At 45.2% G+C, this 22,177-nt stretch overlaps 1 protein-coding gene across 3 annotated transcripts; it reads left to right on the forward strand.

Moving 5' to 3' along the window:
* Window positions 1-2,173: 2,173 nt before the first annotated feature.
* Window positions 2,174-21,868, forward strand: spsb1 (splA/ryanodine receptor domain and SOCS box containing 1). Of its 3 annotated transcripts, none has more exons than XM_061220907.1 (3): window positions 2,174-2,237; window positions 16,506-17,388; window positions 20,151-21,868. In XM_061220907.1, the coding sequence occupies exons 2-3, from the start codon at window positions 16,695-16,697 to the stop codon at window positions 20,276-20,278; spliced, it is 822 nt and encodes a 273-aa protein (XP_061076891.1). In that variant the 5' UTR covers window positions 2,174-2,237; window positions 16,506-16,694; the 3' UTR covers window positions 20,279-21,868. The 3 variants fall into 3 exon arrangements, with proteins under 3 accessions (XP_061076891.1, XP_061076890.1, XP_061076892.1); XM_061220906.1 differs by lacking the exon at window positions 2,174-2,237 and adding an exon at window positions 3,038-3,201; XM_061220908.1 differs by lacking the exon at window positions 2,174-2,237 and adding an exon at window positions 3,038-3,201 and having other exon boundaries at window positions 16,662-17,388.
* Window positions 21,869-22,177: the final 309 nt, after the last annotated feature.

Here is a 22,177-nt window from a genome sequence, read left to right on the forward strand (position 1 = left end):
CCCAGACTCGGCTGATGTCAGGCTCTCTTATGGAGAAGCAGTGCAGGTTTAATTATGTTCTTGTCACAGTTCAATTACTTCTTTGAAAGTCTTGTGAAATGTCAGCGTCCCTACCTGTGTGGCTAAAACGGCCACTATCAGTCACCGTTTTGGTTCAAAACTAAAAACTTTTTAATTCAGTTTTGTGTGTGTGTGTGTCTCTTTGAGGGTTGTCACCTCAGATAAAACAGAAAGCGATACTACCAGTGTGAAAATAGGGCAATATTTATGAGCCAGATTCCTACAAGCTTTGCCCTGTTAAACATTTGTAAATCGCATAACAAAAAGCCAATGGGAAAACTTGTCTCTTTCTTTCAATTGCAACATTGCATTTCCCCCCTGCCTGCCACACACAGAGAGTATGGGGACTTTCCAGAGCAGAATGAAAAGGAGAAGCGATAAAGGGTTTGGTGTTTGAACAGGCAGTCTCTGGCAGAGCTGCAGCTCGGCATGTGAGACCTGCGGATAGAAAGATGAGCTCACCGCTGTCTCCAGACTGTTCCGGAAGCAGAGGTGCCAGGCTGCCTGCTGACTCAATCCAGCTGAGGGGCAGTACAGGCTTTCACCATTCAGAGTCTGCAGGGGCAGAGGAGCCAGGCTGCCTACAGGGCCTGAGTACTTCATGAAATTCTTTTATCCTTTCTGATGACTACCCTGCGGGGGTAGTCATTGCACAGGAGGTGCGTGGCACAGCCCAGGCGAAACTGACCCTGAGCTGCCTTTTTTGTTCTGCAGTGTTTGCCACATGAGCTCAGTCCTCTTCACCACAATTCTGGTTTCTTGCCAAACTGTTAATTAAATTAATGCGCAGAAGCTGTAGACAGTAGTGTGCTGCATTATATCTGTATAGCGCTATATCTAGAGTGGAATGAGCCTTGAGTTTATATATACTGTGGACTGTTCTGACAGTGGGAACCAAACGTTTGAGTCACATACTGAGGTGCAGATAAAGTGACTACCAGTTCTCTGTTTCAGGAGGAAACATTTGACATTTGGTTGCTCTCTCACAACGATCGAAACACCCAGCGGACCTACCACCGCGTCAGTTGGTTAACCTACTTGCCTCAAAGGTCCCACAGTTGCAGTATGGTTCACTTCACTGACTTTGTTTTGCAGTTTAGTTTAGGGCATATGCATTAAAGTCAAGTTAAATATTTGTTTGTGCCAGTTTTCCACTTAGTACGTCACATGGATGCACTTGCTTTTACTATATTTACTACCTGTATGGATAGTGTAAAAATTTAATATTCAAGAAAAATATACTGTATGGGTGACCAGCATTCCTTAAGTGGATTTCAATATTACTTCAGAGTACTGACAATTGAAGAGCATTGTCTACCACTTATATATTAATCTTTCAGTCTTCTTTGATATTGGTTTGGTCCATCAAAATATGGTATTGTAACTTTTGACAATGTGGTATAGACATTATTTTTCTGTACAGTTTGGAAATTAGAATATGGCTTACCCATTGTTTTGCTCATAGTTTCTGTGGTAGACCTCTTCTGGCGTGCAGCTGCAACATCATGCTTGCCTCTAGCTACAAATACATTACAAACCAGGATTGCCATGCAAACTATGGAAATCATAAGCTAAGTGATGTCATCTGTCTGCCATAGAGGCCAGCCCTATGATGCTGTTTTGCTACAATTTCATGGGGAATAAAATCCAACTGGCTTTTCAATCCAAGGAATCAATACAAAATATTGGTTGTATTCCGATGTAGCCTTTATTGGAAAAGGCTCCATTATTGTCACCAAGTCACTTAAGGGTGTCGGCCCTCTCAGGTGCAAATCATTGACCGCACTCTTCATGATGTGTTATGCATCACATGGTGCATGGATGTTGTATGTATGAATGCACATTTCACAGAGTACAGTGTGCTTCCATACTGAACTTCTATGTCAATCTCATTCACAAAAATACACGGACCAATTATAACAACTTTTTAGTAGTTTTGGTTTTAGACTAAATCACAGAATACAGTAGTAACTTGTTTTGGTGTTTCAAAAAGGACACATAACTCAATATTATAATGGCGAGGATCGCTTAATGGCCAATCCAGACCCAAGAAACCAGGTGAGTTAACTGTGTAATCGACTGCTTTAACAACAATTAAGTCAAAAACCAGCATAGCCTGCAGCCTGCTAGGACGAGGGAAGACCACGCTGCTCTAATATACACGACATAAAAGCCTGGTGAGAACTTAAATTGTGAAAGTAGCTACAGTATCGGAGCATCCTGCGTTTACAATCATGCAAAAAGAGCATTTAGTTGTATTACTGGTGCATAGCCTAGATTAAATGAAAGGGAGAACTCCATATTAAACAGCTAGAGCTGACCTTAGCCAATGATAAACAGTCGATCAGAACTGAGGGAATTGAAAAATAGTTGATTTCCAGTGATGCAGTTTTTTTTTCTCCAGTAATTCTAACTTTCTTCGTCCAAATATACATTATGAGCTAAACAAAGCTTTTTCAGATAATAAGTTATCTTCGTGTTCAGTGTGAGCATATGCTGGGGAACAATGATTGACTAAATATTGATTGGGTGCCCACACCCTTGATTGCAAAAAAAAACAACCCAAAAAACACACACACAGAGAACATGTGAACAACACGGCCCTCATGGCCTTCAGCTTAACACCAGCCTAACACATTCAGAAACGCTGATCATTAAATAATGAAAGGATACGAGCATACATTCTCCATTCATGTAGGTTACATGGGTGTGAAACTGGTTGAAGGCTTGTGTTTTGTTAAAGGGGATAGCCTAAGTCCCCATGAAAAAACCAAAAGGTCCAGGACGCACGCTATAAATTAGTCACTATTTGAAATGGATATGTCATTTCAGTGATTAACTGCATCTTTAAGAGTTATTACGGTCAATGAAATATGGTAATCGCCCGAGTAGTTTATTGTAATTGGGAGGCGCAGTTTCGCAGCTGGGAGCTATATGTACCACGTGACAAGAGAAAGTCTAATGTTTCTCTTGCAGTAGCAGCCATCATTTCACTCAATAGGCTACAGATCCATCCTGAGAAAGGAAGAGGCGACGGAATAAAAGAAATGGCCATGGACTAGCAAGGGATTTATCAGGAGGGAGTAATATTCTTGTTTTCTTTTGCTTCCATTTTGAATTTTTGCGTTCTGAATTTTGCAGGTAAAGTATGATTTCAGTGTTAACGTTCAGGGCTAACGTTAACGTTTTACCGTGCTTTGTTTCCACTCCAGGTTCAAAGAAGGAATAGTTTTTCGTGAGCGATTCTAAAGATAGACAACGAGTCGGTGTGTCGGTTTAGATTATAAATTGGATATTTTATAGAAAATGGTAAACTGAATGCAAATTTGAACTTTTTAATTCAAGTTGTCGAATTCCATTGCCGTGACCGTACGTAGGCTAAATAATGGTATCCTGTATTAAAACGGAAGTACTTTCTCTTCTTTTTTAAGGTTATTTACCCAGTGATATTTGGGTTTTAATTGGCATGTGTCTTTTACGATAAATCCCCCCCTCTTTGTACACAGGGAAGTAGAAATGCATAGGGGACGCAGACCCGTGTTAGTAGATTGTCAACAAAAACAAGGTAGGGTAACGTTACTGTAGTGATCTCTAAACAGTTCGCAGCCTACGTCTGGGAAATTAAGTAAATATGTTGCGCAATTAGGTTTATTTATGATCAATCACGTTTATCACATGGCCTACGGTAAATGTTTCATACATTTTCTTGCGCATACTATAAATATTAAATGTCTGCTGTGTATTTGTTGTAATAAAACGCGTAGGCTATTGTGTGTGTGTATATAGCTCGCTTTTCCATTTGCCTATTATTTTTTGGTAAATTAACTGACTTGTAAATGGTCAGTTCTACTTTCGTTTTGACAAAGCACATTAGAGTGTGTGAGGGTGTGTGTGTGTAACATCACAAGAACGCGCTGTATAATAAAGTTGGTAACTACGTCCATTTAGCTTAGCCTAGCCTACTTCTTTATTTACACTGCCTGAACTTTCGTTCATGCTTTGCGACCCATTTAATCTACAACATAGTTTACCGTTAAAATCAGGCGAAGATGGCTGTACGACACTGGAAATAGCCTATAACCTATAATATACGTTAACGTATAGCCTACCAAGGTTGGATATATGATCTGATTTGCATAGCCTACAGTTTTGGAAGTAATGCTAACAAACGTGTTCTTTTCTGCTTTGAATGGCCAGCTGCATGCATGTAATCATTTGACTGTCAATGCATTGTCACCAGTGTTCTGTTGGTCTTTGTTACGTATAACCCATCCACGCTGTAGGCTAGTGTTTAAATTATTTTATTTTTTAATTTCCGTATTCAAGTGATGAGATTTCATATCGATATTCCTATACGTTATGTTTTTCAAGACCGAAGATAAAGCGGGATTTAGTTTTTAGTTGTGGGTTGATTTTTAAAAAAATATTTTTTACAGTATCTGCAGAAGGTGAATGCTTATAACAGGGCAGTGTGCACTGACACCAAATTCCTAATGTGGAGTTTCTTTTTGTATTCGTTCTTACCTGTATCCTCATCTGGCTTGTTGTGTAATGTCACATTACTTGTCAGTGTAATGTTTTGTCCAGCTTTGATTATTTCATTGCTTCTTTGTCTGTTGGTGTGAAAAATTTGTATGAGGGCCTTTGTTGCCCAGACATGCCACCCTTAACAGCTAGTCTTAACAGCTGGGCTGGGCTAGTACATGAACCAGAGGGCTCATGAGAAAAGCCAGCTGCTAGAACTGTGTGGCCAGTGGAGGGCAGCCATCCCACGAGACCATGTAGAAAACAATTTCTCTGTCCAGTGAATAAGAAGTCCGCTCTGTAGGAGGCACTGTCCTGGATAAAATGTTCTTAATAGTGCTTAAATCTTCCCCTGCTTCATAAAAAGGGAATTCTGTTCCTAGACTCCTTTTTAGCCAGATGTTTTACCTTTTCTGTGTACATCCCCACCAAATTATTTTAGCGCATCACTGTGTGGTTTTTGTTTTTTAACCCGGTGGAACAATTTGTCCACTACTCTCTCCCTTTTTGGTTGCAGTTATTGGCTTAATTTACTGAAAAGCATGTGCATAGCAGTTCAGTGCACACCATTCATTTAGTTTTCCACCTGTGTGTAGTTGAGATTTTATAGTGATTCATCCATATGCCAGTGAATGTTTCACTCATTGATCATTTACCACATCTGTTGTGTGGAATGCCCTGCTTGGCTTTTTTTTTTTTTTTATATAGAGTACATATCTGGCAATCTGTAGATGATAAATATTGCCGCTAAAGTACTTGCTCATGCCAGTGCCTTCAATTACCTTGAATTTCTCTGGTGTGATCTTTATTGCTGGACTCATGTAAAGGTAATGTGATGCAATGCAATCTTAGGCTTTGGATTGTGAGGGTGCGCTGCAAAATAATTCTGATCCTGGTTGTGCACATTATGACTGCAGAAACCGCACACCCAAGTATTATTTTTTAATGTCCGCTCTCGCGCTTTAAAGTGCTGTTACAGTGAACTGGCATGATGAAAGCAATATGAATGTGTAAGTATTTTTCTCATAAGCCGTTAATGCAGTGTGGATTGAGTCCTTGGAAACTGGGGGGGGGGGGGGGGGTTATTTTTAGTGTTTGTTTTGTCTCGAGCTATCTTATGTTCTAACCTTTTCGTCCTTGCTGTGTCTCTGTCTGGTCTGGCCTGGTCTTATGTGAGTTCTCTGACCTCCCTGCTCCGCTGGTCTGTCGGTTGTCTTCCCGTGATTGTGCCGCAGCAGGAAGGGCGTGCCCAGCATCTGCTGCACGGGCGAGCCGCCCCCCCCCCCCCCCCACAGCGCTGCAGCAGCCCTCTCCCCGGGGAGGCCCAACAGGCCCCTCTGCAGCTGTAAGCCCATTATGCGCTTTGACACGGTGCCAAGGTCGAGGCTACAACAACTTTCAGCTGCCTTTTGTCTGAAAGCCCTCGCATTCTTGGAAGACACTGCCTGTTGTGCAAGTGTTTCGTGTCGGAAACCCCAAACAAGCCAGTACGCAGAATAGGTGGGTGAGGGGGCTCCTGGAGCTGGTTCTCTGGCCCATGCTCACGCCAGCCTCCGAAGGGCTCTGCTGAATTTGAGCTGCCTGCCAGTTTCGCTTTGGCAGGTGACTTGTGATAGCAGTTCCACAAATGAGACGTGGGGCTCAAAACAGCCATTTTCTTCAGGCACGCCCACAGGAAGGCTTTGACTAGAGTTGTCTTTACGGGCACGTTTCGTTCTCCCTGGCCACACAAATGCACTACACAATGGCTGCCATGATGGATTAGTGGCCAGTGTGCCAACCCTGCCATCTGTCTGGCTGCCTGAACAATGCAAATCCTAATGATATCTCTATCTGAAGGGCTCCCCCGTCCAAGTCAACACTGAAGCATTTTTCTCCCAAGGGAGAGAGAATGGGGCAGTGTTCTGTGTGGGTGGAACTGGTTCTTGTTTAATCCCCTGGAGAATTGATTCCGTAATCCCTCCCCTGAAACCCAACATGTACGTTGGCTTCCATTCTAGCCAGGCTCAAGGTGGTCCCTTGGATTCAGCTGCTAATTGAGTAACCTAATCATCAGAATTTCACCTTTTGGTCCATGTTTAGCCTATATCTAAATGTATTGGCAAAAGTGATGGTTTCAGTATTTTTGTACCTCCTAAGAGTGTTTGTACAGATTGCATATTGTGTCATGAACATTATTTTTATTTAAATGAAATCCATATTGACATTTAACTGCTGAGTGAGGAATCAAACTTGGTAAAAAATGATTGTACAATTTCTGGTCCCTTCGGTCTTCTAACTTGAAAGGGAAAATCCCTTGACTGCATTTACGGTCAGCTGCTACGTATCGCATTGCTGTGAGGTTGTACTCCATCAGAGGAAGATGCTCCCTTCCAACCAATACTAAATCTTTTCAATGTTACTGGGATGTTTTGTAAATGTTGTAACATTGGCTCAACGTAGCAGCAACATTGCGAGTTTTGGTAGCTCGGCTGTGCGCCTCAGCTGGCAGACTTGCAGGTGCCTTGTCTATTTGATGTGCCGTGAGATGCGGTCATCCTGGCTGACTGAAACTCTCCCATCCCCAGGCAGTGCTAGCTCCAATTGTGGATTCACAATGCTAGTTCCAGTTGTGTGCAATCTGCATTGGCAACCTCTGGAATCAATACCAGACTGGGAGCCCATCTATGCACTAGAACAGTGCCTTAACGCGGTGAGCCACCCGGCAGCCCTGTAACTGATCCTTCATTAGTGGCCATGGGTGGAACTGCGACCATCAACATTTACAATGCATGACTCCGGTACGATAAATGCATTAGCTGAATGCCCTCAGAGTTATAGCCTAGTTAAAACTTAATGACTTGTAAAAACTAACTGCTACGTTGTTGCTCCAAATGCCTGTAGATCAAGTAACAAAGCGTATAATAATTTTAATGTATAAATGGTTATTTATGTAGAGGCATGATGTTGAAAAGAACAGATATGTGAGCCAGGTTTTCTCATTGGATTTGTGGTCAGTGGTCAGATTAACGGAGGGCAGTTTCTAGTGGAATGTAAGCACTGAAGGCCCTTGAATGGGAGATGAAATGCTTGCAGAATTTCCCTGTTGAAGACTTAGCCTTTCATTTATGCAGCAGGCTTGCTGGTGACTGCCTCAGGCGTCGGCGCCATCAGTGCTCTTATGGCTGTGCCGAGAGCTCCAGAATGAGTTTGGGTTTCTGTAAGAAAAAATAAAAATAAAACCCAAGTGCCAGCATGAGATTGAGTGACCATTGATGTGGGGTTTCTCATGCCTGGCTGCACGCTTGGACATCAGTCATTGACTCCTTTGAGGGTGTTGGTCTGTGTTTCTCACCAGATACGGGGAAGGGTGTATGTCAAGGTCTGTCTAGTGGAGAATTGAGGGTGTGGGCTGTATTGTTCTCCATCTGCTTAATTGAACCTTTGGGAACATCTTGGTGTGCCTTTATTTATAAACCGAACTGCTTTTCCCTGTGCCTCTGCTTCAGGCCTACAGCAGTCTGTTTAATCTTGGTAAATGCTGGCCTCTGATGTAACTTCTTCTAGTGCAGCACTACAGAATATCCTACAGTACAGCACTACACCCTATAGTGCAGCAGTTCACCCCACGGTGCAGTTGTCAGAGGATGTTTCAGTCATGGTTCATGCCAGGGAATTGTGAATTTGGAGAATATGTAAAGATGCCTCAAACTAAATTACAGTGTAGTGTAGACTGTGTGTTTTGGCAAACGGCATGGTGACCTTTCTGTTTAGCCAGCATTGCAGTTTGTTCTAGCTTCACATTGTTTTAATGTGGACTGTTCTAGCCAGTTGGCCCATGGATCTAGGCCAGTTTACGTTTCAGGTAACTAACCTCAGCTGCTTTTGTTTGAAGTCTTGGTGTCTGAAATCATACCTACTGTCACCATGCGACACTTTCCCCCTTGTGTGAATGTGAAGCTTGAGAGCACAAATCTGCTTTGTCCTATCTGAGAGTTCACCAGCCTACTGGCCCACTTCCTTTCTGGAATTTTTCATTTGCTCATTTCTCCGTATCCTGATCTGGGAATTCCCTGTCGGAGATCCTTGTTGAAGAGCAGTTGAGTTTCTTTGAGGAGTGGAGCTGGTGTCATACTCACCCTCCCGTCTTTCTTTGGGGGAGGGCATAATAACTTGCAGATCACCCATCAACGGGAATAAAACATTCTGTATAACTTTTTGGGAGTTTATATAGCCTGAACTAAGTGAAATGAAATTTAACTCGAATTTGGACTACATTAATATAAATTTGTTTCATACCAAAGTTGTGATTTAAGCTTCGGGTGAACGACATGCAGGCGACCCATAGGACCAAGTTTGAGAGCACCTGGTTTCCATAAGAATTTGCTAAGAGTTTTCTCAACCTTTGAATGTTAATTTCGTGTCATTTTCTTTCCCACAGGAATTGTTTTATTCATTTAAACTAGAAATGTCTTCAAGTTATTTATTTCAGCTTTTGACAGGAGTGTTCTGTACAGTACGTTCAAACATAGCATTGAGGGACTAATTTGAAATGAGCCATGTCCTCAATTGAAATTGTGTTTACAAACGATTCTGTGTTTTTGTTTTGTTTATGTATTTTAAAATGAACCTACTGCAGTGGCTCCCAACATTCAGTATACCTTTTCAGTTCTTAATTGTTTAATCGTTGTTTGTGTAGGAAACCTGGCTTATGTGCTGTTTTTGTTGAAGGTAATGTAGCTTAAATCCTGGAAGGTTTCTGCCATCACCTGCTGAATTTGCTGGTCCCTGCAGTAGATGCTTGCCTGCAGCAGACTGTTATTGGGCTTTCTCTCGAGTGCGCTGTGTCCTCCAAAGGGTTGTTGATGATCGCTGATGTTCTTCAGCCGCTTTGTGTTTGGATTGCACTGAGCGCGCAATAAAGCATGTGTGGCCAAGGACCAGATTATCTGTACACTGGGCCCTAGGCCCCTGTGTGGGGCTCATTGTTTTTAAGATGGAAGCTACTGGAAGCAATGTATTTTGTAAATGTCTCTGTGTCTGTAGGCCACACTCCAGTACACTGAGAAATTTTGTTCGTCCCATTCCATGGGGGCCGGTTGTTTCCGTGAAATAAATGAAACTGGCTTTCCACAAACGCTTTTTCAGAGATGGCTTTAGTCTCTTTCAAGACTTTGGCTGACCCTGTGTCACCCTGCCTGTCAGGCTGTACTGTAGTGCGTATGTGAGGTACGATGTGAAGTGTGCTCAGTCTCCATTTTCCTTCTCGTTAAGGCATTCACCAGGGAAAGAAATGGGAGTAGTTTCTTTTGGTCTGCGTGGTGTAGCCTAATGTGCTCACAGGTCTGCAGTAACCGTCGTTCGCTCCAGGCACTGGACACAGAGCTGTTTGTCAAGAAAACTTCCCCTTTCCCAAACGAGTGCTTGGAGATTTGATGTTCTTTCACTTGCCATTTAAAAAAGTAAATAACTTCTCCTTGGAAGCCGTTTACAGCTGAAATTCCCGGCCGGGGCTGGAAACCGCACCAAATGACATCACTGGCATCTGGACTCCAGCGCATTTAAAAAGCACTCCTTTCTCAGCACTCTTAGAATGTGCCACCCAGGTGCCTCCGGCCTGATGTCATTTCTCACATCTCTCTGTCAGCAAATTAAACCAGCTCATAAGGACACTTTTATTTTGGTGCAGGAACTTTATGATTGAGTAAGACCCAGACAAACAGGATAAAAATAGATTCTTAAACCAGATTAAAACTCCGTGTGCACATAAATGCCTCATCTCTCTGTTTTCTCTCTTTAGGATTATGAATTCCTCCTTGACTTGCTTTGCCTTGTCAATGCTTGTTCATCCATATGAAGGTGAACTTGTTGCTGACAACAGTCGTTGCATCTCAGAAGATTAATTTCTAAACTGTGATTTACAAGTGTTGCATCATCCTGACTGTGCAAGGGGCTTCTTGGTTCATTTCCAGCCTTGCACTGAACTTTACTGCCCATTTGCTACAGGATTTTGTGGCTTCTCCTTTGACTTGCATAACCGGAACTGGGTGATATTCTGCAGGAATTCCTCAAATTGTGCAATGGGTGAGATTGCAGCTGCTGTCCTTTGGTGCCTGACCGTATATGGGAAGAAATCAATGGAATGGTGAATAAAGTGTGGATATAGATATTATGAAATTCCTTTAGCTCAGTTCATGGTTTTTTTTAAATTTATTTTTTATTTCATTTATTCGTTTGACAAGGTCCACACCCATTTAATAACATTTCTGTAAATGCCCCGGAGTTGGCCAGGGAGGTTCATTTTCACCTGCAACTCTTGGGCTCCGTCATGTCTTTGGAATGGACTCAAACCCCGGAAACGCCACCTTCACACATCTGTGTGAACCACTGTGCCACCCGTTATGCCTTTTAAGTATTTGTCTATTTGGAAGCTGACGCTTTAAGTGTTAATTTGCTTCTCCGCAAGCCGTTGTAAACATTTGCGGCCTTGATGTAATTCTGAGGCCCATTGATGTTCACGGTTGCAGTCTGGGTGGATATTTTCCCTTCATTTCGAAGTGTCACAAGCAAATAATGGCACGTTGTTTCTGGGAACGGGCTGTTTGTGTCATTTCAGGTTTAATGTTGAGTGTTTGCGTCGCAGCAGGCAGGGCCATGTGCAGTCTCTTACTGTTCATACTGTGTTCCTGTTGGCTTGGAAAATGCAAAGAAAATAAATAAGATTAAATGTGATTGGCATACAACAATATGCGCCATTTTCATTCAATTTGGTACTGTTCATTTGTGAGTTGTAATGTGGCTAATGTAGGCTACATGGCTTTCTAACGGAATCCAGGAATAAAGCACTTGTGGATGTATTTTTAGTCTTAAATTAATGAGTGTTAAGGTTCTTGGCTTAAATGTAAAACCTTCTCAGTAATTACAGTGTATGGAGTTGTCATCTGTTTATTTTGTTGAATGGGTGGTGCTATATTGTTTCAGTATTGTGGTGTTGGGAATTAACTGTTTGAATGGGATTCCATTGCCATTAATAGACTGCAGCACAAGAAACTCAAGTTAGCAGATCGATTTAAAACCATTGTCTTTCGTGACTGGATTGTAATTTTGTGAATGCTTGCATTCCTGTAAGCTCATTTCATGTTGTAGTTTTTGGGTGTGCACGACTGCTTCGTATCCTGGAGAATGACTCATGGACAGGCAGATTTCCCCTGTTTAGCCCGAGCCGCGCTGGGTTTGGTGGGCCCTCCGTGTCATTGGGTGCAGACTGAGCATCATCCCCCTGCCTGTACACACTGTGGGCCTGCAGGAAATGAGTCTCCCCGCTGCACTTCCACTGAACCGGCTTGTTGTGGCTGGATGACTGCATACACTGTCCAGGAAAAGACCACCTCCTCCTCCAGCCCTCACCACTTCCGCCTCTGCCTCTGCATTTCGTCTACATTTTTGCCATCAGCAGATCATCTGGTGGTATCCTGTGGTGAATTGCGCTGTCTGTGCGAATGATCAAGTGCATCAAACTTGCTTTTGTGTAGTTATATTTTTCTGCCTTGAGCTAGACCTCCGTAGCCAAACAATACCAGAGCTTTCCCGATGAGCCTTCAGTAAAAGCATGTCTTTGCAGGACAAGATGAACAGCTTGCGTGCCGAGTAACTGACACTAAAGTTTTGTCGGAGGAGGCTGCCATAGATGTCAGAAACCAGTTGCTTGCCTACTGTTAAGTATACAAGTTCCATACAACTTGCCTACTCGGTGGTAAGCAATTAAGTAGTTTTGGACCCAGACCATATCTGCATCTGTGGTCTAACACAGCGGGTTCCCTTACTGCTTCAGTACATTGGTGACTAGTGCCTTTGTTGCATTAGTCGCATCAGGTCACAGCAGACATTCCGTTCTGAGTTCCTAACGTTTCCTCAGGATGCCATCCCGCGGTGGGCGACGGCCGACTTGGGAAACTGACGCATCCTTACCCACAAGCCCCGTCTGTCTTGTGCGTTTGGGTAATGGCAGTCTAGCACAGGAGTACTGTAGCCTGAGCGTGCAGGGCCTGGGCGCTCAGACTGCCTGGCTGGCATGTGACCCAGCCCTGCTCTGCCCAGTGTAATGAGGCTCCACTGGGGCACTGCGTGCCGACGCCGGCCCGCTCTGTGGCACCTGTCTCAGCCAGGAATGGAACAGTTTAATCTGTCTAGTCAGTGGGTGAGCAATCTGTTTTTGTGTCTCTCCCTCCCTCCCTCCCATTGCCCCGGTGCAGACAGCTGGACTAAACACAAGGCCGTGGAGCCAGTAAGTGTTTGTTGCGTAGTGCTGTGTGACTGTAATCTGGGTCTACCTGGAAAAGTCTGTGCTGCACACCAGGTCCTTGGCTACAAAATCCTTTTTCGTCATTTGATTATCTTTAGGGCTTTTCCAGTTAACTCCAGTTAATGCCGTAAGTCTTTGCTTGTTTTCAACGATGGTCGTGTATGTTTGAGCTTTGATTTCATCCTCTCTGGAGCATGCACACTTGACTGTCCAACAACATCAGATGGCACTTACCCAGGTTACATTATGATCCAGTAAAGCAACTACTGCTTTAAATGCTTTGTGCCCACAAATCAAATGGAGTATTGATTATCTGTGGAGCCATTGTGCTTGATGGCACTGGGGGAATGAAATTGCTGTGGAGAACAAGCTGAAGTGCCTTTAGCTTTTAGCTAATATTTCACACTGCGGGTTTGCCATGTTTTTCAATTGATTCTGTTTAAGCCCTCTTAAAATGTAATCTGTATTTGCTTGCTTTCTGTTTAAACTTCCAAACTTGCAGAGAGCTCTGCAAAGACTATTCTTTTTTTTAATTGAATTGTAGACAAGGGCCTATTGAGCCGCAGTTTGGCCTCTGATCTGATGCGAGTAAACGGCCGTTTTAAATGGGTCATGTCTCCACACCCTTGGCCAAACGGAGCGGAAGAAGCGAGCGGTGGGTGATGCGTTTGTGAATGTAAACGCAGCTTTTTCAGCGGCTGTCTGGCTCGCCCCGGGCAGGGGAGACGTGTTAATTTGTCCGTTCCTCGGTGGAGAGTTAACGGTTTCCTGTCCGCCTCTGCCCCGCAAAATGAGAGGTCTGCGTCCGCCCTGCTGTACCTATGCAGGCCCGGAGGCTCAGGCTGTGCGACCTGCCTGTGCGTGTAGCTTGGCGCTGCGGTGCGCCCTAAAGACCCTGCCTGTGAGTGTAGCTGGGCTCTGCGCCCTAAAAACCCTGCCTGTGAGTGTAGCTGGGCTGCGGTGCGCCCTAAAGACCCTGCCTGTGAGTGTAGCTGGGCGCTGCGGTGCGCCCTAAAGACCCTGCCTGTGAGTGGAGAAGTTGGGCGCTGCGGTGCGCCCTAAAGACCCTGCCTGTGAGTGGAGAAGTTGGGCGCTGCGGTGCGCCCTAAAGACTCTGCTCCTTGGTGTTCAGTCACTCTAAGCTTGGCGTTCCTCACGCTCGTTGCTCTGCTCTGTAGATGCTGTGAGGTCAGTTTGTCTGGCTGGTGAGCACTTGCTGATTAATAACCGCGTGGAGCGTGCCTGAGATGCGTGTGCAGAAAAGGCGTGGCGGGTTTAACGTGCCAGCGACACTGGGTTCAGACTCCCATTTGAGATGGATTGGAAGTCATTTTGTTTGCAGTATTCTGTGATTGGGCCATCTCCGCTGTAAGGGGAAGGTCTCCGGGAGCGTTAGCGGAGCGTGCCTCGGAGGGTTCCCCCAGTCCCTGCAGCTGGAGGGGGCCCTGGCGCCCCATGCCTGGAGCTGATTGAAATGCAGAAAAGCCCTTTTGGATTCGCAGGGCTGAAGGAACACTGGCACCTTGTCCCAACCGGCCAGTCCACATTTAATCCTCATGCAAATTTGGGCTTTTCGGGCAGCTTCAGCGCACCCCCTCGCCTGTTGTGTAACCGGTAATCTAGACTCTCCTCTCGCTTGCTTTCCTTTTTCCTTTATCTCCTCCCCTGTTCTCACCACCCTCACCTTTTCTCTCCCATCGCTCTGTCTCTCTCCCTGTCCTATCTCTTCTCTACACACTCTGTTCTCCTCTAAGGAGACTCCCACATGACAGGCTGTTTGTCTGGTTTTCGAGCCAGAAGCCAGTCGTCTCTGGGTATTTACATGCTCATTGGGCTGAAAGCAGCCCTTGTGTCGGCTGTTGGGATGAGCCGCAGGAAGGACCTCATTGTGAGCTGTGGGATATCACTGTGTGCATGAGAGCCTTTCAGCAGAGTATCTAATGTTCCAGGGTGCTGTCCGCTGCCATGAACCCAATGTTCATCTTTTGATTCTGTTTAAGTAGTAGTATGGTAAGCATAATCCTGAAACTTGTACAATGATTCCGTCTTCCTTCTGTAAAAGACTGAATAAAACATTGTGCCACAGGTGTCTGAGTTGTCTGTCACCTTCTAAACCACATCCTAATCATTTGGGTCAGTGTTGAATTTGGTTTCAACTTGAGTGGCTTTATTTGCATGATGCCAGTAGATTTTTACCAGTTGGTGGTGTTGCAGGTGCAGAGAGACTAGTCTGGCCTGTCTGTTTTGCAAACAACCACATCAAATCTCAAGAGCAGCTGCCAAACTGCCATTCTGCTGGTCAGTGGGCACTGCTGGAGGTTTCATTCCTTGCTGCATGGTGCAGCAGGTGCGACATGGCTCAGGCTGTAAGAGCAGTCGTCTGGCAGTCGGAGGGTTGCCGGTTCGATCCCCCGCCCGGGCTGTGTCGAAGTGTCCCTGAGCAAGACACCTAAACCCCAAATGCTCCTGACGAGCTGGTCGGGGCCTTGCATGGCAGCCAATCGCCGCCGTCAGTGTGTGAGTGTGTGTATGAATGGGTGAATGAGAGAGCATCAGTTGTACAGCGCTTTGGATAAAGGCGTATATAAATGCCTGCCATTTACCATTTATTTGTTGTCTGTCTTAATGGGGATTGTGGGTAATCTTTACTCTGCCTATATCCACCTACTCCAACCCTGGTCCTCGAGAGCTACAGTGTCTGCTGGTTTTTGTTTTCACCTTAAAAGCAGAACCCAGTTGAGACCAAAGTAACTAGGTGAGGTGAGTTGATTAATTAGGGCAGTTAATTACACTAAGTGCTGAGTAATGATGAACCAGCGGAGACTAGGGTTGGAGACCACCGGCCTACACAGTGCTGTCCGTGTGACGCCAGTCATGATCACATGGCAATGCTTCAAGGCCTGTTGGCATAGCAACCAACGTTTTGTTGTGGTTTCCTTGGAAAGGACACAGCTGTGTGCTTTTCCTCATTTTAGTCTGATGCTTTATTACTTTTCCTGTCGTTTGGACTAGACCTTCGCATAAGAGGTCATTCTCTGTTCCTCCTTTTAGGCTATTTTCTGATTTGTATAAAGTTTGTTCAGAGTTGTTTCGTGTGGTGGGGTGAACATACCATCAGGAGCAGGATGAGGTGAAATCGCATTCCGTAGTCAGGAGAAATTCATGGTGTGGAATGAAGGCTTTTAAAGTACTGGCTCGGTCTTCATGTTATCGTCCCTGGTATTGCATGCCTTGGATTAAAATATGGTTTCAGCGAAAAGCTTCCCCCCCAGTGGAGCATAATTGGACTAATCCTATGCTTACCTACTGTAGCACATTAATGTATCTGCAGCTCTCTGTAATATGTCCCTTGCAATAGTGTCTTTGCTTATTATTATTTTTTTTTGTCCATATCTTTGTGGTGGTAGCAGTGGTGGCGGTTGTGTAGATTGTTTGATTACTTGATATCTCAGGATGAGGTCTGTGTTATCTGGCATAAGGGTTTCAGTACATACAGCTGTTTTTGCCCTGTTTTTCCTGCCCAAACATGAATGTCTTTGGGAGACAAATCTGGCACAGAAACCACTGCACCACCTCCCTGTCTCATGACTTCATTTATTCAGCCGTTTCTCTCTCTTCCTCCTTCACCTCTGACTTGCAGGTGGGCCTGAGCAGCGCTGGGCGAGACTTTCCTGCGGCCTGCACTGGGTCTGCCGCTGGACTGGTAGATGAGGCGACAGAGGAAGGCTGGGCCACAACCAAGGATATTATATTCCCCGTTTTTCATTTGAGCTTTTCACATTTTTGTACTGGGCAGAAGGGAAGGCGTGGACGTAAGCCCACCCGGAGCATGGGGCAGAAGGTTCCCGGAGGAATCAAGACTGTGGACATGCGGGACCCGGCGTTTCGGCCCCTGAAACTGGAGCTGCAGGCCCTGGACTACACCAAGCCCGCCCGCCTGGACATGCTGCTGGACATGCCCCCCGCCACGCCCGAGGTCCAGGTGCAGCACTCGTGGAACAACGACGACCGCTCGCTCAACATCTTCGTCAAGGAGGACAACAAGCTGGTCTTCCACCGGCACCCGGTGGCCCAGAGCACGGACGGGATCCGGGGCCGCGTGGGCTACACCCGGGGCCTGCACGTGTGGGAGATCAGCTGGGTCATGCGGCAGAGGGGCACGCACGCCGTGGTGGGCGTGGCCACACGCGAGGCCCCCCTGCACTCCGTGGGGTACACGGCGCTCGTGGGGAACAACGGCGAGTCCTGGGGCTGGGACCTGGGCAGGAACAAACTGCACCACGACGGCAAGAACCGGCCCAGCGAAACCTACCCCGCCTTCCTGGAGCCCGACGAAACCTTCATCGTGCCCGACTCCTTCCTGGTGGTCCTGGACATGGACGAGGGGACGCTCAGTTTCATCGTGGACGGACAGTATTTGGGCGTTGCGTTTAGAGGACTTAAGGGCAAAAAACTGTACCCCGTTGTGAGTGCGGTGTGGGGACACTGTGAAATCCGAATCCGCTACATCAATGGGCTCGATCGTAAGTACCCTCCATTTGCTTAATGTACTGTACCTGAGTGAAGAGTGAAGGCTCTTTGCAGCAGTGAGATTCTCATCAGTTGTCTGATTTAATTTATGAGTTCACCGATCTCACTGAAGTGAGTGCCTTCATGTAATTCGATTTTTGCCTTTCATCTTGTACAGTATGGTAATATAACCCTACAGAGAAAACTGAAGGGTAATTTTCTGTGTTTTCACTCTGAAGAAGAGTTGCCAAATGTCAATGCCGTTCTGCTATAATTGAAGTCATTTCTTCCCAGGCTTGTGTTAAGATGATTGGTTCTGAAAGGTGGTGTCTTCCTGGTTTGATCTGACCTGTACAGAATCTTTCTAATGAGGTTTCCTATGACCTACATGATGTGAAAGCAGACCCGGTTCCACTCCTCTTGGCAGGTATCAGGTCACTCGGTGCTGTGTGGCGTCGGACACAGGGATGTGTGATTGGATACAAAGCCAAAAAGATACAGACTCAGGGAAACCCGTATGCTGCACCCAGCGATTTCAGTGTCAATCGAATAAGATTGTGTGGAACCAGCAAACCCGATTTTCAGATTTAAAGAATGCAGCCCATCTCTCCCCTCATAATTCTTTGTAGCGTCTGTGGTTGGTGCAGTTTGGCAGGATTGCACTTTGATTTCCTTTTAAGCCTGCAGTGAGGAAGGCATGCCAGAATCTTGAGAGGTTCTCCCTTTGTGCTCTCTGCATATCTAAATGTACTGTGACAAATGCAGATTAAAGATTTGACAATTATGCCATAATCCTTCACCTATGCTATGTGGGCTGGTGAGTGCCTCGTTCTGTTAAAGGGAATTTTGATGGTTTTTGTTTTGGCGTACGCTGGCAAGGTGCATTTTTAAATGCACAAAACCTGAAAAACCATGAACGATCATGCCAAATGTTTAATTTGAATCCCCTTTTGTTTGTATGATGTAGATGATTCTAAGAAGGTTTTGCAAAGTATACCTACGTAAAATGCTAGAGTAATTGTAAAGAATAGAAATGTGAATAGAAGTGGTTACTGGGTGTCAGGATGTGGTCAGTGGGATTGTTTAATTTTGTGGGCAGTACCTATATGCTCATTTAAAATGAGGCCCTTGCCAAGATTACAGTGCAGGGTATTTCCAGACAGCCTCTCATCTCAGGATTAATCAGTCCTCATCCTGCTTGCTGTCAAACATCTGACTAAATCAGACTGACATGGCACCCATTTTTAGAGTTTTTATTTTATTTTATTTTTCCCCATAGCTCTTTAAAGCTGAAATGCCTGTATGCTGCAGTGGTACCCTGGTTTAAAGTGATCGGAGTGCTGATGCTGGCTGTGATGGCACATCCTCCAGAGGCTTTGCCATGCAGTGCCTTTCAGGACTCTGGGTAAACTACCAGGTTCCAGTGGCCAGACCTCCCCATTTCCCCTGTAGAACTCTCAACACTTAGTCAGTATCACCTCCTGAGAGAAGATGTATAAAGAAGTGGTGATGCTAATCATTCAGTATTCTGCATTTGAGGCTCTGAGAAGCTGAGCTGGGAGTTGTTTAACCAATGCTGACTTGTTTTATGGCTAGTTCATTTTTGTGAGGACTTCATGTTAACTGTCATAGTGCTACACATGCTTCATTTTTTTCTTTTTTACAAATGCCCTGTGATGGAGAGTGGTACTGGAAAAAAGTGGTGCATTCATTTGATGTAAAAAGCCTGCCCGCTTGTCATTTTGACTTTCTGTTATGATGTTCGGAGTGGCAATGACTAGGTTTCTATGCTGCAATGTTAAACTGCCTGGCTCATTTCTATTTTAATGATGGGAATGACCTGAAATTGTCTTGATTCCAGTATTAACTGGAGAACTCCGTCCTGACAGCCAAGAAATCAGGGAGCACTCTGAAGATTTTCCTCCTGTCTCGGAGACTGAGACTGCTCCAAAGAGAATATTTCTGGTTTCTTAAGGCCGTCTATGAAGAGAAATGGCCGTTTCAGCCTGACCTCAGAGGAGCCAGTAATGAGGCAAGCTGCACACTTGTGTAGCTGCAGGTGTTCCTTTCTTTCAGGGAGCGTTTCTCTCCTCCCGTGGGAGTTCTCTGAAGTACTGTAGAGTATTAGTCAGCACCATGGCACCGAGTGCTTCTGCTGAACACTTTGGCAGCAGCTTATGGGAACTGCTCGCAATTTGATAATGAGAACATGTTGACATTTTGGTTTTTAACGGGGTGATTCAGACATGGCTGATTCACCAAGAGTACAGCTGGCAGGGGATTGAACTTTTCTTCTTCCCGCTTCTTTCTTTTCTTGGTGAATTACTCAAGCCCAGGTCACAGTCTGAGGCCATTTTTACACTCATTCTTCAGGAAACGCCATAACCCAGAATAGCTGCACTTGGTCTGGAAGCTTGTCCTTGAATGCTTGGACTTTGACTGCCAGTCAGTACCAGAACTCCAGTACTTCTCTTTTCTCTCTTGATCTTGCTTGGTGAAATTTAGCCAACCGAGTGGACCCGAAGGCAGGGTTTGCACTGAGTATTTAATGTAATTTAAGTAATGTTTGTAAAGCATAGAAAACCATTTTAATTAAAAACAATTACGTATTGGTCAGTACCCAAGATCCTTTGCTTCTCCTCGTGATTTCTTTTTATATATGTGGTCTATTTCTGTATAGTCAAATTACAATTTACAATTTTTAAGTGTGGTTAGTGTTGGGCCTGTGGCAGATGAGGGACCTGTTGATTGAGTGTCCTCTCCTCTCCCCTCCCAGCGGAGCCCCTTCCCCTGATGGACCTGTGCCGTCGATCTGTCCGAGTGGCTCTGGGGCGGGAGCGTCTGGGAGAGATCCACACACTGCCCCTGCCCGCCTCGCTCAAGAACTACCTGCTCTACCAATGACCACAGGAGGGCCCGTCCTCCGCTGCGCTGGAAACATGCGGGGCTTCCCCTCCGCTCCCCGAAAACGGCCTCCGGAGGTCGCCCTCAGACACGCCCTCTGCCCTGACTGCTCCTTCCCCCGCCGTGGTCCAGCACCTTCATCCCACCATTCCACACGAACTGCCGTCTTTCACACACTGCTACTGTCCTGCCACAGTTTCTTTTTAATGCCGTTTCATTCTTTTGGTTTTAATGTCCTGGCTTTACTCTGGTTTTTATCACTGCATTTTGAATCCTCCTTGTTTCAAGTCATCTTCTTGGTAGAAGTGGCCTGTTTATGGCGGCGTACAGAACACTTGGTTCTGAAGCGGGCCCAGATGACGGGGTTGCGATATTGAGGTACAGTGGGTTTGAGGGGCTGCTAGCTGCTTTGTGTAGCCTTTAAGGAGCCAGTTTGCCCTCTCAATTAAACATTAAAGAACAGTAACATTTTTTTAATCTGAGCGATGGTTGGGTACAATGTTGGGAGTATTTCCTCATCTTAACAAACCATTAGTGATGGCTTTAGTATGGTTTGCTTTATCAGCTGGTTTGCCATTTGTTAGACCCACCACTTAATTGATTGTTTGCTGCAAATTAATTTGAAAGAAACTTATCCTCCAGAGCTGGTTTATTCATTTTTAATTTCTTGTTTTTCAGATTAAATGCAAATGTAATTTTATTCTCAAGGTTTCAGGCACTGTGTATAAAAGTGTGTATGAGTACGCAAGAACCTGTGTGTGTGTGTGTGTGTGTGGGCTGTTAAGTCTCGCTGCTCAACCGCAGCACTGTGTGAAAGAGCAGCCGTGGTGAGTCCAATCTGCAGCCAGGACAAACAAAGCTTTAATGTTGCTGAGAAGCTCAGCAGCCAATCGGGAAGCTGCTGAGCTCACGCCTTTCACAGGGATCTTTCTCTCTGCAGTCAGCCTGTCGTGAGCCTCTCCTCACCCGGTCCCCTCTGTGCACCGTCAGGTTCTCTACAACATTAAGTGCCTGTGTGCAGTACTGGAATATTGCAATTTCTAATTTTTTTTTTTTTTTTTTTTTTTTTTTTGTATTGTTTTTAACTGAATAATTGCATCACTGTGGACTATTCTGTCTGTGAAACCCCACCCCCCTCCTCATTGTAAAATCTTGATAAATATTTGATCAAAATGATTTTTATGATTTTTATTTGGTCGAAGACTCCTAATGAATAGAGTGCCGGGAGGTGATGGCGCTGAAGTGTGCGTGTGTGTTTCTGCTGTACAGCACTGTCTTAATCACCCTTTTTGCGTTTTATCCATAGACTATGAAGTGATGTGAAGACCTTAATTTCCAAAAAGTGTTTTAAAAGTCCCAGGTGCGCAGCCGTGACCTATTAACTTGACACAGAAGGTGAAAATTGCCAAGACAATGTTTTCTTCGACTGTTTCCGGAATTATTCTCTTGTGCTGTTCATGTGCTCCTTGTTTGGCATGATGTTGGACAAACATGTGCACAACCCACACCCCTACCATTCAGGCCTGCATAATTTTCTTTGTATTCAGTGCGGTAAATGTCGGTAACTACCTAATAAAGTTTATAAATTAATATTCTGGAGTGTCCGTTTCATAGCTGTGCCTTTGATTGTGCTCTCGTACGTACTCCTTTGTCCAGTTAGAAGTGACTGTGATCGCTGTGGGAAATCATTCCTGCACTGGGGGCCTGATACTGATGAGCATTATGACTGCGTATGATGGAGATGGCTAGTCTCCCCGTTGTTGTGAAATGGAGGGAGCTTGGCTGGCATTGAAGGCGTTCGGACTGCAGTTCTGGTGTGAGTTCTGTTCTGCTGGCTGAGCTGCTGCTTGTCCCGAGGTATTCCATTTGCCTGGAAAAGGACAGGCCGACAGGAAATGA

Source organism: Conger conger, chromosome 14 (assembly GCF_963514075.1).
Source record: "Conger conger chromosome 14, fConCon1.1, whole genome shotgun sequence".
NCBI lineage: Eukaryota > Metazoa > Chordata > Actinopteri > Anguilliformes > Congridae > Conger > Conger conger.

Excerpts from the sequence above, each read along its gene's own strand:
- spsb1 (XM_061220907.1), top strand. The coding sequence starts at position 16,695 with ATGGGGCAGAAGGTTCCCGGAGGAATCAAGACTGTGGACATGCGGGAC. Across the intron at positions 17,389-20,150 it reads CTACATCAATGGGCTCGATC|CGGAGCCCCTTCCCCTGATG; the intron begins GTAAGTACCCTC and ends CTCCCCTCCCAG.